This window comes from Colias philodice, chromosome 2 (assembly GCF_061535455.1).
Source record: "Colias philodice isolate Cphi_HAF_F1 chromosome 2, ilColPhil1 Martin Lab GWU primary, whole genome shotgun sequence".
NCBI lineage: Eukaryota > Metazoa > Arthropoda > Insecta > Lepidoptera > Pieridae > Colias > Colias philodice.
In genome coordinates this window covers 2631800-2647073 of record NC_143087.1, presented here as the reverse complement: position 1 = coordinate 2647073, position 15274 = coordinate 2631800, and the positions used below count along the sequence as shown (strand labels likewise).

General features: G+C 34.2%; 1 protein-coding gene across 3 annotated transcripts in view; it reads right to left on the bottom strand.

The window, feature by feature from the left end:
- Positions 1 to 6494: 6494 nt before the first annotated feature.
- The window catches only part of LOC149490199 (uncharacterized), a 245421-nt gene continuing 236641 nt past the window's right edge, over positions 6495 to 15274 (bottom strand). The window contains exons 1-2 of one of the 3 annotated variants that reach the window (XR_016316411.1): positions 7518 to 8521; positions 6495 to 6753 (exon numbers count right to left, since the gene is read on the bottom strand). Coding sequence is in view for 2 of the 3 variants with exons in the window: in XM_089701819.1 (XP_089557945.1) it covers positions 6739 to 6753; positions 8532 to 8951 (435 nt within the window). In the remaining variant the exon portion in view is untranslated. The other 2 variants (XM_089701809.1, XM_089701819.1) reach the window with 2 other exon arrangements.

Below are 15274 nucleotides of genomic sequence, written 5' to 3'. Positions count from 1 at the left end.
GAAGCCGGGGCGGACCGCTAGTAGTTGAATAAATAAATAAATAAAAAAAGACGTATGGCACTCGGGGACTGCCGCGGTAAAGCTATAGCATGCTATGCCTTCAAGCCACACCTCCGTCCGTCCCCGTGGGGAGCGTGAGGTTTTTTCGTTACGGAATTTCTGGATTCCGTCCCCGTGCTCAAGGCCCGCGATAGAAGCTATGCAATAGCTTAATAAATATTATAGGACATTATTACACAAATCGACCTAGTCCCACAGTAAGCTCAATTAAGGCTTGTGTTGTGGGTAGGTACTAGGCGACGATAAATATAATATTTAATAAATACATATATAGATAACACCCAGACCCAAGAACAAATAATTGAGTTCATCACACAAATATTTGCCCTGACCGGGGATCGAACCCGGGACCGTCGGCTCAGTAGGCAATTACTTACCACTGCGCCAACCGCGTCGTCAGCAGCATTGTTGTATAATTATGGGACGAAATTATTGTAATTGTTTGTTTTTAGGTATATTTTCTGTGCAGAAAATATAAAAAATGCACTGATAATTTTTTTATTTTATTACAGTTTTCGAACAATAGTAAATATCTGCAAAAGGTAACTAATAAAGAAATGTCAAAACTTCTATCTCGAGAGGGATTACAGATCTTCATTGAGTATAATCTGTGGGAATGAATCGGGAGAGCAATGCGGTATCGTTAATCTAATATTGGATATAGCATTTCATTTATTTTGTGTTTTTGTTGAGTATTATAGGGAGATATTTTTCCTTTTTAACGTATTACAGGTTGAATTGTATTAATTTACTGATTTCTAAAATTGAAATGTATTGTTTATGCTACAGCAATGACCATGGATAAGGTTTTTAAACGAATTGGTATTATTGTAGTTCTAATAAAAATATTTTTCTTATGAAAAAGATGGCGCGTATCGGAAAAATGTCACGCGTAACGAAAAAATGTTACACGAAATTTTTTTCCAACCCCGATAAAGAAGTTTCACTTCAATTATAGTACTATTAAATAATTATAATCATATATATTATATTATGTATATTTGTATCATACAAGGATTACAAAATTTTGTAGCATTCATTTTTACCCGCATTTATAAAGTAACTAGGTACTGTTTCTACATACATCATTATACAGAGCAGATGATGTTCGATTATTTATTTTTTTATTACAGCTACAATTTACTATTAAGAAAAAACAAGAATTAAAATAAATTCACAGTCTACAGATAATTAAATATTCTACAAACTTCAAGCTATCCATAATTTTGCTAATTTAACATCAGCATACTTGGCAAGACGTCATGTTATGTGTCAAATATATTTGGAGAGCTAGCCAAATAATTAAATAAACCAATATCTTATATATAAAAATGAATCGCAAAATGTGTTGGTAAGCGCATAACTCGAGAACGGCTGAACCGATTTCGATAATTCTTTTTTTATTATATTCCTTGAAGTACGAGGATGGTTCTTATGTAGAGAAAACGTAAACATGTACCACGGGCGAAGCCGGGGCGGACCGCTAGTTAATTGATATAATTTTCATATGAATGAAACTATAACTTTAAAGCAATACACAGTATTGATTAAAATAATATAACAGTACAAATTGTATACTTGATTTATTTGTTTAAAAACTTACTTGTTTAATATGTTTATGGAGACATCTACCAAATAAAAAATTGGTTGTCTGTAAAGTCGGTTTACTGACGATAGTTGAACGTGACAACGTCCGATTGTGCTTCTTTGTCGCTCGTTCCGCGCTCTCGCTTGCACTTCAAGCCTCACATGGAACGCCTCAGAGCGAGGTAACGCCGCATGAGTCATGTTTTTTCGTGCGTGCAGCCGGCGCTATCGAATTATAAGACGTTGTCACGTCAAAAGTTGTTCAATCGTTTTTAACTTACCACGTCGTGACTTTACTAACATGCCTTTCTTTTTATATATATAACTATCTATTTTTTTTTTTAATTTGAAATCATATTTTTTACAATATTATAATGATATGAGTTCAAAAATAAGAGCTATTGCACACGTGTCAGAAGTGAAACTTCTTTCACTTCAATAATATTCGCTAATTTAATAAACGTCTCAAAATTCCGGAACATAATTTATATCAGATTTGTAGTCCATTACTTGTTATTCATTCGTATTGTAGTTAAAGTTTTAATTGCATTTAAGAAAGTAAATTGTCTGTAGGAAAAGGAACATTACATATTATTTGGTGAAACTCTTAAAAACATGAAGGGGAAAACTTTTAACGGTCGTATACCTTAAGAAAAATAAAAGTTTAATAAATAACTCGATAAACACAAAGCCTGATGCTTAAAAGTAAAAACATCAATTAGATTTTTATTGTTTTTATCAAGTTTATTCAGATAAAACAGCTGAAGTGTATTTTAATGTATCCAAGAAGATGAACATTATTGTTAAAAGCAGGCAGTTAATCGATTAAAACTTATTTCTCCTTTTTATTATTTTATAATGCTTAAGAAGTTGCGGGAAAATTAATTTATTTTAAGACAGTTCAACTTTCACATCTTCAAAATTGTTCACTATTTTCACTAATGTGTGCAACAATTCCTCGTAATTAAACGTCATGATTCTTGTGAAACTAAGATATCGCGATATTAATATATTATCACAAACGCTCAAAGATTTTGACTCTTTTTACAAGAAAAAATTTTGGTGCCACAAATGAAGCCTCGGACTAAAGCTAGTTATATAGCAGAAATATATACACCAGTAGAGTATCACTACATAGTATAAAACAAAGTCGCTTTCACTGTCCCTATATCCCTATGTATGCTTAAATCTTTAAAACTGCTCAATGGATTTTGATGCGGTTTTTTAATAGATAGAGTGATTCTCGGTGAAGTTTTTAGTATATAATTTATTTGGTTTTACACAAAGCGGACGACGCCGCGGGCAGAAAGGGAGTAATATTATGTTCCGTTGGGACATCCATTTGAACTTAAACCGCAAAGGACAGAAATTAGGTATTAATGAATATTCGCTAACTAACCGTATTTCAGGTCAACTGTGGCCAGCTCGCAATTAAAAATAATAAGCACCTATAATGAATACTGGCTTGTTGACCAAATGGTACAACAGTTTATGCTATTTAGTAATCTACGCTTATATTGAGTGTTTGTTTGTGATAAATTATGTAACTTAAAAATTGCTTATCAGATTTCCACCCGCAGTTTCAGTTTCAATTTGACTGGTTTTAATGGCATATTGAAACCCAGGCTACGTAGGTTTTTTTTTGTAGAACATTTTATCCCAAATCGTAGAACTCTTTCTGTGTCATGTTTAGAGACAAGAAATGAATGACAAGAAAAAATCAATTTTGATACGGTTTTCATTATTTGATAGGGTTCATCATTTTTTGAGTGTAGACAACATAGCATACTAATTGATAGTTGAAGTTCAAAATATCAAGTACCTACAACTTTTCCCTTCAAACCGTAAATTTTTATGGAATTTTTTATACGTATAAAGTCCAGTCTTGAAATATTGGCGGTGGAAATGTTAAACTGGCTAGTGGCTGCTACGTTGAAAATAACGGTATGAAACTGCTGGATTCAATTTTTGAAATCAGCTTACTCCCATATTGAATTCTTTATTTCAACGTAGCAATATAACCCCGATATAAATACATTCGAAAAATAAAAGAACACGTGGTTCTGTGCTATTTCAAAAAATATTATATCTAACGTATTCGCTATTCCTCAGTTTTTAGACTAGGAAATTAGTTAAGGTCATTTTAAATTACATATAAAAATAATATGAATATAATTTATAACATTTTTGGGTACACTTAATACACATTTATACATCATCTAACTACAACAAAGCTATAATAAACAGGTATTTACCTGAAGTATTAATGAAAACAAAAAAAAAAACATTTTCAATAATTCCCGCCATTTTTAATTTCGCTCCTAATGAAGATTATTACAGAAGCAATGATCCTCGAATGAAGAATTTCTAATTAGCGCGTGCAAGGAGATATTTTCCTCCCGTTACAGCTTTATTAAGTCCCTGCAAACCTTTGCGCTTCGTAATTTTAAAGAAAACCAAAAAATACTAAAAATAAATAAAGAACGACTTTACAACTTATTCAAGTACATTCGTGCGTAGCGATCTATTCGAATCTTAAAAAGGAAAGTCTCCATTTCTTTTTTGATTTTCCAAATACGCAGTCGCGAACAGATACATTTTTTATTTAAAAAACTTTCTTAAAATCTATATTGTTTTATATAGCCGATTAGCCATAATGATGTCGAAATATGAATTAATGAAGAAAAGATAGGGCTCTGAGAAGCAACTTATTCATACCAATTCGAAATACGCAGGAAATTTATTTTCTTAAAATCATTAACAGGATAGAGGTATATAACTGTTTTGTCTGAAAAAATTGCGAGTAATACTAATTTATTAAATACTTTAATAAAACTATCCAGGTAGAAGAACCCCCTTAACAACAAAAAACCGTAAAAACAAATTATAGGCTTACAAAGTTGGTTGCGCGGATCTGTAAAACTTGATCTATCTATAGGATTTTACAATGAAAACTGACTACCCTTCACACTACACTCTACCTTTAATTACTCCAGGCACTTTAATAAAATTCTCGAGTATTTCTAGTCTCCACATTGGTCTTTAATTTATAGTAATAAGAAGATTACTTCAATGCTGTAAATGAGTTAACTACCTAGGGTGTACACTGTATATTCTTTGTTCATAGCGACAATAAGTATTGTAAGGATTCTTGTCTATTTATTATCAACCATTAAGAGGATTGTAGAACAGTAATGTTAAAGATTGCGGCTGTCGTTTTCTAATAAATGATACGGGGTTTATTCTTTAAAATTAGGTTGGCTCGAGATTAATGTTAGTAATTAACAGATATTCATACTGTGATATTTATAATTATTTAAAAAAATAAACTAAACCACCTTCAAATTTTTTGAACTAGATTAAATTTATATGGACTGGAAGGCACCAGCTTTAAAATAAAAAGAATAATCAAATCGGTTCATCTAGACGAAAATTCTGAGGTACCAAACCTAAAAACAATTCATAATTCAACTGAGTGAACCTCCAGAAGTCGGTTGAACATAGATATATTGCAAAAACCAAGTGTGAATATTAGGAATATATTTCCAAAGCAATTGCAGTTTGTTGTTACTTTCGCGATGATATTTGAACAATAGTATTTGCATCTACGATTGTATTTGAACTAAGCATGGCTTCTGCTGCATACGACAGACAAAGAATTCGAAATATATGAAAAACATTTCTTCTTCTGAATGTATGCATCCAAAAACTAAGAAATAAGGATAGATATGAATTTGGCGGCTTTTCAAGTCGGAGGCCGAGATACAATGCCAAGGAAGTAGAAAATAAAAAACAAAATGAAAATGTGTTCATATTTCAGTATAATTTTAAACAGCTATACTAAAATGCCAAAGGCTATTGTGAATTTATGTCTTTTGATTTTTATCAGTGACTGAAATGTAGTTTCTACCTAATACTAACTGGACAATGTAGTAGTATAAAACCGAAGGAAAAGTTAAATCACACTCCTGTTTTCTTCACAAAAAAGTCAATACCACAGGAAACCTTGAGGAAACAGACAAGCCATGACATTTCATATAAACAAAACAAATACAGCAAAGTAAAGATTAAATTGCGAAAACATTATGAAATGGGGAAAATACAGCATTGGTACAGCCGTTGGCTAAATCCCCTAATGGTTTATATTGACTTGGAGACTCTTCTTGACTTATTAATCTAGAGGAGTCTTTATTAGCTTTTGTAGTTAAAGTAACAGTAAAATGTTTACGAGTGTGGTGGGAATTGTTATTGGATAACGTTCAGTTTGGTATTTGTCAAGGGATATAAGTTTTATATTATACGGCGTGGTTTATCTTCTTGTAGGTACGTGTTTTACTGCTCCCTTCACGTATAGGGATCGTACGTATTATATTAAACAATGATTTTTATTATACATTGTATAGATATTTTCATGTAAAGCAAATTTTCTGCAAATTGTAATTTTTACCAGCTACCTTTTTTGGCACTCGCACAATATATAATATCCACACTGTATTAATAATTTATTCTTCTTCATTATTTTTGTGTATTGAAATAAATGTATCCTTCCTTTGTTTTCTCGCATATTGCATGTTTGATACAGTGAAACTGTGAGTTTATACGTAGACTGAATCTCAATAGAAAGGTCGAATTTCGACCACTATTTTATCTGATATTCGGTTGACGTGTATATCCGAAAGCTATTGGACTGATATTTGGACTAGCAAAAGATCCTTTTTGACCTGAAAATGTTAGAGATCTATCTATCTACAACATTTTTTTTTCATTTTTCTCTAAATTGAATACTTTTAGCGTAAATACGAATGTTATATCTTTTCCTTCTCCACATAATAAACATATAATATGTGAAGCAATGGAGAAAATAAAATTGCAGCGTAACGACACACTTCTTTATTTTGAAAGTTTTAACAAGAATGATCCACGCTAAGCAATGGCAAGCTAATATATAGGCTTATCCCCTCCGCGTGGCTGGCTGGTAGGCATGGCGGTGGCATGGCGGCTGGCAGGAGGGGATGTCAACATGGCGGCTTGGCTTGACGGGGGTGACAGGCGACGTCACGTCCGTTACCACAGAACACATATTACTGTCCGTTACACTCGGCCATCCTGAAACAGTTGTTCCCACAGGAACAACAAAAATAATTAGCTCTCTAATAAATCAATAAGATCTTCGGTTTCCATTTGCTCATCCGAACTGCTAGCACTATCAGAAACTGTAACAATACTTTTATAGGGCCTCAACGAATCTGCAGCTACTAACCCACTAAAACTCTTATACCCACGTAAACCCTATATACTTCTAATTTGGTACCTATCATTGCCCAATACTTTCGTTACGACATAAGGACCGGAATGCAAGTCGTCAAGTTTAGTGTTAACTTTGGATGCTGAACAAGTAGGTGCTTGACGCGTTAGCAATAAATCACCCTTCTTATATATGTGAGCGGATTTTCGTTTCCTATCGAAGTTACGTTTCATTCTAGCGCTCGCTTTTAGTATCCTGACATTGCACCATATAAAACCAATCTGCTACTTCGAGACGATTCACGTTCATAGTGTCTACTGGATGTCTACTTAACGCATCTACATTCTACATGTTTCATTCGTTCCCCCGGCCTATACTCTACGCTTATATCGTAATCTTGTATAGAAAGCCACCACCTTGCGATACGTGGTATAATGTCACGTTTAGTAAGCGTAGCGCGGACTGTTGTACAATCAGTAACAATCTTAACCTTTTTTTCCTACTATATATACGCGGAAACGACGCAAGGATTCTACAACGGCAAGAGTTTCAAGTTCATAACTATGATACATGCTTTCCTCTTTACTTGTCACCCTACTAAAATATAAAACGGGTCGCAACGTACCATCAATCTGCTATTCCTAATTTACACACAAAGCACAGGATCGTACAAAGCTAACACAGGCTCGGAACACAAACACTTTTTTTAATTGTTCGAAACTATTGTTTTGATCACTACTCCATATCCACGAAGCTTTCTTTTTAGTTAAATCGGTTAAAGGGCGGGCAATGATAGCAAAATTGTAAATAAACTTACGAAAATAACTACACAACTCGATAAATTGACGCACACTATGAACATTGGTCGGTGTTGGAAAACGAGACACCGCTAATAACTTTGAATCGCCCGGTTGAATACCCTTAGCCGATATTTTATGACCTAAATACGTTATTTCATTTTGCAAGAACGAACACTTACTCATGTTTAATTTTCAATTTTCTACTTCAAGTTTGACATTTGACAAGTACCGCTTGCAAAATATCTAAGCCTGACATAACGTCATTCGAGGGTAAGAGTAAATCGTCCAGAAATGCCAAAATTTCACGTTTACCATGTTTGTTTTTAACATTATTATTTTTAGTTCTACCTACAGATTCAACTATTTTATTTATCAACCGCATAAAAACGGATGGCGCGTTCGCTAAACCGAATGGAATACGAGTGTACTCGAAATGACCTTGAGGTGTTATGAATGCAGTTTTGTGTGTATCTTCATTACTAACACGTAATTATTGATGATACTCGTAAAATATTTGTGGCCCGCTAATTTCGAAACCTGATCGTCTATGTTTGGCAATAGAAATCTATCTTTTACGGTAATAAGCATTTAAGGCACGGTTATCAACACACATCCTACTGTCACCGTTTTTCTTTTTGACTAAAATGACCGGAGATGCATAACTAGATTCAGACTCTTTGATAATCTCGGCATCTAATAAATCACTTCAGACTGAAGACTGAACTACTGCTTGTTCGCTATGCGATAATCGATAAGGCTGGCGGTAAATAGGCTGGTCACTAGTAAGCTTTATTATTAGCATTATAATTGGCAAATCTATGGCAAGCAAGGGTAAGTACCTGGCTATTTGGCTGTAGTGGAGACTCCTGGTAGCTTTCAGCCCTGGTTAGGACCTCTCCCGGCGGCCACACGATAACCTCGCAGCCCATGTTGATGACTTTGATGTACCCGTCTTCACCAGTGAGCAGGGTGGATGGAAGAGAGTAGGCCACTCCCTGCAGCTCATGATGCCGAGGCGGTGTAACCACACCGTTGCCGACCTTATTTCCGAGAACCCGCACTTGAATGATGGAAGAGCCAGGTGGAAGTCTCTCTTCGTTGACTGTGACGACTTTAAAGCGATCATGGTCTTCGATAGCCTCAATATCGCAAATGGGATCTTGAGTACGATTAAATTCGACAAGGCCTTTGTTAACTGTCAATGTCATACCTTCGCTGTTGATGACAGGCTGGCCGATTATAAGATTAACATCGGCCATTTTGATGCTAGACAAGTAGGCGTGGCATTTCTTGGTTATACCGTCAATTTCTAATTGAAATTCGACTTCTCCACGACTCGTTGAGAGTCCACCGGAGAATCCTTTTAAAATGACACTCGTCGGTTTGACATCCAATGACAATGCGTTCGATACTTGATCGTTTAAAACGTTAACTTGACTGCGGTATCAATGTATGCTTTCACGTGGATGCCATCGACTTTAACGACCTTTTTGTATATTTCATTATAAGGGCGTAGTACATTTACTTCTTTTATGTTGATGAAACCTTGTGTCGATAGGTAAAGTACGGTAGTCGTCAAGTGCACATAAAAATCCTTCGTAAAGCTCTCCTGGCGTGTGGCATTGGAAGGCTCGAGCGTTAGGTTGTAGCGATAGTGGCAGACCACGAATGATACAGGAAACGCTGGCGCTATCGGATAACTTGCACCGGAAGCACATGGCGATTTTATCTTGATAGTATTTTGTCATCGTCTCTGTAGGTTGCTTTTTCCTTTGTAGTAATTCTTCAAGCATGTTTCCATAATCGCGATATCGAGGAAATGCTCGCAATAGCATATCCTTCCATTGTTCCCACGTGTAATCGTAGTTCTCTAGACGATTATACCACTTCTTTGCTTGACCTCGCAGCTTATCTTGTAGGTAAAATGATTTAGTTGTATCGTCCCATCCATTTATTTCCCCAATTTGGTCAATTTTACGAATCCATGCTTGTACCGTGCATTCCTCACTATCAGGGTCAAATTCCGGGATTAAAGATGCAGCACGATGGACTTTTGACTTATTTGGAGCTTGGGGGTCATCTTCCAGGTTGCGTAAAGCCTTTACTACTTCTTTTTTCAACAGATTCTTGAGCAACTTCCGTGCAGGCGGTGAAGAAGTACCCTCATCTTCCTCCGACATTGATTCGTCAGGAGGTCGACAAACTTGTGGTCGACGTCGTTTCATCCCGCTTCTGATTTGTGAAGCAATGGAGAAAATAAAATTGCAGCGTAACGACACACTTCTTTATTTTGAAAGTTTTAACAAGAATGATCCACGCTAAGCAATGGCAAGCTAATATATAGGCTTATCCCCTCCGCGTGGCTGGCTGGTAGGCATGGCGGTGGCATGGCGGCTGGCAGGAGGGGATGTCAACATGGCGGCTTGGCTTGACGGGGGTGACAGGCGACGTCACGTCCGTTACCACAGAACACATATTACTGTCCGTTACAAATAACATGTAATGGGTACCTACATAGACGGATAAAATGAAAGAAAATTTTTAGCACTAACATGAATTTTACCTATCGCATTTTACTTCGCTACATAACATACATGAAAATCACGTTAAATCACAGATTATAGACAAAAAGTATATCATTAAAATTATTTTATCAGATAATTACAAACAAAAAATACGATATTATATTCTGTTCAATCGTTCAACAAAAATGTTCCACTCATACATTTACAGTCTTTAAATTTTAACGTGTAGATGGTAACACTATGTTTATCAAATCCTATTCAATTTGACAGCGCGCAGGTTAAATTTAATTCTGCATCGGACAAACACGAATTAATGAAACGTTCCTTTGGTCCATTCGCTTTGAGTTACTTACCAATGCGATTAACTTTCATGTGTAAAGGACGCAGTATAAATGTACTTTCCGCTTTGCCAGGATTGGGCAAACAGACCGTGTTCTTGGTGTCACTGACTCATCAGTCGTCAGAATAAGTGTTGAATATTATCTATCATAATATTTTGTGTCTGAATAAAGGCTTATCTCTTATATATAAAATTCTCGTGTCACAATGTTAGTCTGCATACTCCTCCGAAACGGGTGGACCGATTCTCATGAAATTTTCTGTGCATATCGGGTAAGTCTGAGAATCGGCCAACATCTATTTTTCATATGTACCACGGGCGAAGCCGGGGCGGACCGCTAGTCTTATATATAAAATTCTCGTGTCACAATGTTAGTCTGCATACTCCTCCGAAACGGGTGGACCGATTCTCATGAAATTTTCTGTGCATATCGGGTAAGTCTGAGAATCGGCCAACATCTATTTTTCATATGTACCACGGGCGAAGCCGGGGCGGACCGCTAGTATTATTATATTATTACTTACGAGATACGTAGGAATTAATTAATAATTTATTGATACATAGAAATATAGTTTGCTATGTGGTACTTATGCTAGAGATGTACAATGAGCGACTTCATCGCTCGTAAGCGATTATTTCCATTAAACCTCGGTATCCTCTAAAATCTTGTTATAAATAGGCACAGTAAATAAGAATTAAAGAGTAGATTACAACAAAGGAAATAAGAAAGAGTATACTATGTGGATATCTATGTAGAGCGATATTATAAGTACAGATTTTAAGAGTGAAAGAAGTAAATAAAAAAAAAAGAAAAGAATAAATCTTTAATCACGTTCAAAAAACTTTAATAAGTCTATCATACTCGCGTAAAAGTAACACTTTGTAAGATATTGTAACATTATAGTATGTATAGATAACAAATATATTATTATTGTGACCAGTGAGTCCATCCATTTAAGTCAATGCCGATGTTTGGATACAGGAAACAAAAGGATAGGGGAGGAATAGTTGTCGAAATTGGAACCAGCTTTGAATTATGTGTAATTACAAATTAATTATTTCTTGGTTTACTTCTAAAACTAACCTTTTGGATTGCTCGATAACGATAACTTTGAAAAATTACAATTAACTTATATTTAAAGTCCAAATACAGTTAGCATGGTCACGGGGTAATGTCGGGATAGATAATATTTAAATGAATAAATCTCGTATTAACTCCAAATGCAGCTAGCATGGTCACGGGGTAATGTTGGGATAAATAATATTTAAATGAACAAATCTCGTATTAACTCCAAATGCAGTTAGCATGGTCACGGGGTAATGTTGGGATAAATAATATTTAAATGAATAAATCTCGTATTAACTCCAAATGCAGTTAGCATGGTCACGGGGTAATGTTGGGATAAATAATATTTAAATGAATAAATCTCGTATTAACTCCAAATGCAGTTAGCATGGTCACGGGGTAATGTTGGGATAAATAATATTTAAATGAATAAATCTCGTATTAACTACAAATTGGCTAAAAATAAAAGCTTAAATTTCTATTTAATTACAATACTGTAAAATACTAATTATACAGCTTCAATGGAAAAATATAGTTATGAACCAAATTCAACCAAACCTGTCAATTACTAGAAATCAATAAAAGATCCAGTTTATTCATAGAATTCTATGAAATAATAGACTTCTTTAGAAACTGAAATAAGTTTGGAAAGTTCGGTTCTGTTCATCGTTCGCGAATATTAATTTTTCTCGCGAAAACTTCTTGGATCTTTTGTTGGAGCAATTTTTGAATTTTCCACGAAAATATGAATTTACTAAAGAATTTAAATCTCTATGGTTAAATATGTACCTATTTTATATTTAACCATCATACTATCACTTAATATGTTTTTAATCGAATACAGAGATAGAAACATTATAATTAAGTATCATTAATGCATGAATCTAGTTTCTCATCCATCATTTTCCGTCCATTATAATGTAGATAATGAACAGAATATGCATAATGGCTTTTAACAACGTATCAAAAAAATATGTTTTTTATACTTATTTATAATGAAATGTCAATTATATTTGTCCCAAGATTGATAATTTTTAAAGTTTTCATGAATTACCTACTATGAAACACCATTATGTAAAATATATCAGCAAACCTATCCTACTAATATTTTTTACGCAAAAGTTTGTAAGTTTGGATAAGCACAGATGCATTTCTTTTTAACATGATGACAATATCTCTTTCACTGTCAATTTTATTTACGGGCGAGTAGGTTAAAAAACGTCTTGCCCTTTTACCCTATCGTTTGTTTTATTGGGATCGAACTCAGGACCCTACGCTCATGCATAACGCATTAGATCAACAAGGAAGTCAAGTCTTTGGAATTCATCATTTATAAAGTAAGTAAATAAAATCCTTAAATACCAGACCATAATAACAGGACTATAAATTCATCCCTATTAAGGGCTGATTTTTCAATCCTTGGTTAAAACTTATTCGTCGAATAATGTATATAAAACTACCATTTTAAAAACGTATTCTAATTGCCCGTATTTGACAGTTTACGTGACATTTTAATTTTATCGTGTAATACTTTATTACGGATAAGTTTTAACCAAGCATTGAAAAATCGGCCCTTAGTTGATAAAATTCCCTCAATTATACACAACGTTGATATCGCAGCTTCATTATTTTAATTACAAGTGAATCTTCAAAAAACCGAGCAAAAAGTGTAGATCATTAACATATTTTCTTTCCAGAATCCGGGGTCAAAATCCGTTTGTTAACACTTGACAGAACCACTCGTGCATTGTTCGACACTGACACGAACTATGAATTATGAAAGAGCTGAATAAATTTCCCGCCAACTGAATAATGTCAAGTGTATGCAGACATTTCTAATTACATTGCTTGTGTAAGGAGATAGTGATTATGTGGTTAGAAGAGTGGCAGCAAACAGAGAGAAGAGAGAAGTTTGTAAACTAATTCTTATGGAACGGAAAAATGTAGTTTGAGCTCTTTTTAAGTATTATTTACTTACTTAAGCTATGCCCCGCAGTTTTAACCGCATTGCTCCGTTCCTGTTGGTCTTAGTGTGACGATATAACGCCTTCATCAATTATAAATGGGCTATCTAACACCGAAATAATTTTTCAAATTGGACCTGTAGATCCTGAGATTAGCGTGTTCAAACAAACAAACAAACTCTTCAGCTTTATAATATTAGTATAGATTTAAATAAAGCTTTCAAAAATTCAAACCACAAGAAATGTTTAAAATAATTTGAAAATACTTATAAATACTAAAAGTTAATTAGTTTCTTGTATATTTTAGTAGCTTCCATTTCAAATCATAACTTATATATGATTAGTTCTAAATAACACACCCGATCGTCAGCGTTGATGAGAGTGCATTCAAAATGGTATTATGATATCAAATACAAAAGCTTCCCCTAAGAGGATTTCTATCGAATTATTGGAAAAATCTGAAACAATCAATCCTATATAAACAACCGACCCAATATAGAATCAATCGTTTCCACGCTACTTTATTGTGCCTCAAATCAATTTCAGTGTTTGTTACATTTCGTGACGTTGCCACAAAATGTGACGTTTCTCGAACTTTCTGGGGATTCCATTTTTCTATTTTGTAGTGGGATGTTGTAAGGGATGAATTGCGAAGATTGAAAGATAGTCAAGAGCGAGAGATAACATTGTTTTGTTTTGTTTAAGGGCTGATTTTTCAATCCTTGGTAAAACTTATTCGTCGAATAATATATAAAACTACCATTTTAAAAACGTATTCTGATTGCCCGTATTTGACAGTTTACGTGACATTTTAATATTATCGTGTAATACTTTATTGGACGGATAGGTTTTATCCAAGCATTGAAAAATCGGCAACAATCTATTGTTCGTGTCAATAGCTACTGGAAATGAATTAATGAAAATTCTTTCTAATGCACCTACCACAAATAAAATAAGTTTCTTTTGCGCTTTAAAGATCTTTAGTATTTTAAATGAAAACGTTTTTCCGATTATAAGCTTTATTTCATCCTCCTATCTTCGAAACTATGTACCTTGTTTTCTTTTCCTATTTCTTGGTTAGCTTAGAACGCGATCTTTGAACCTTTTTAATGTCTCTAACAAACCTATTTATGTCGTATAATTGGTGTAGGTATTACAGTACTAATATACACGGACTTATCTATATAGCAAAAAAATGATTTTTCATGTACTACTTAAAGTAATGTACTACCATGGACTAATAAAATCTAGGTTATATTTGTCTATGGTACTACTTAAACTACATGTGCTACTTAAAGTAAATTTCGAGAACGGTTCTACCAAATCGGCTACTGGTTTTTACGTGTTAAAGTACAGTACTCCAAAATTATTAATAATGCGCATGCAAATCTTCGCTAATTGTCGTATTTCCAAAATGTATTTCATTTGACTAAAGAAATTTTACTAAATTATGCATGAAGAAAATGCATTTAACCACTCTATATATACATATCGTCTTCGGACGCTCCGGGAATATGACAGTTACCGAACTGTGACGAAGATTTCAATGCGCGTTATCACTTTTGGAGTACTGTACAAGGAAGGTTCTTATGCAGAAGAAAAACGTAAAATTGACATTCGTTTTTTTAACTCTGTTCGAGATGAGTGATGACCACGACCGCTAGTATTTTAATATAAACAACATACA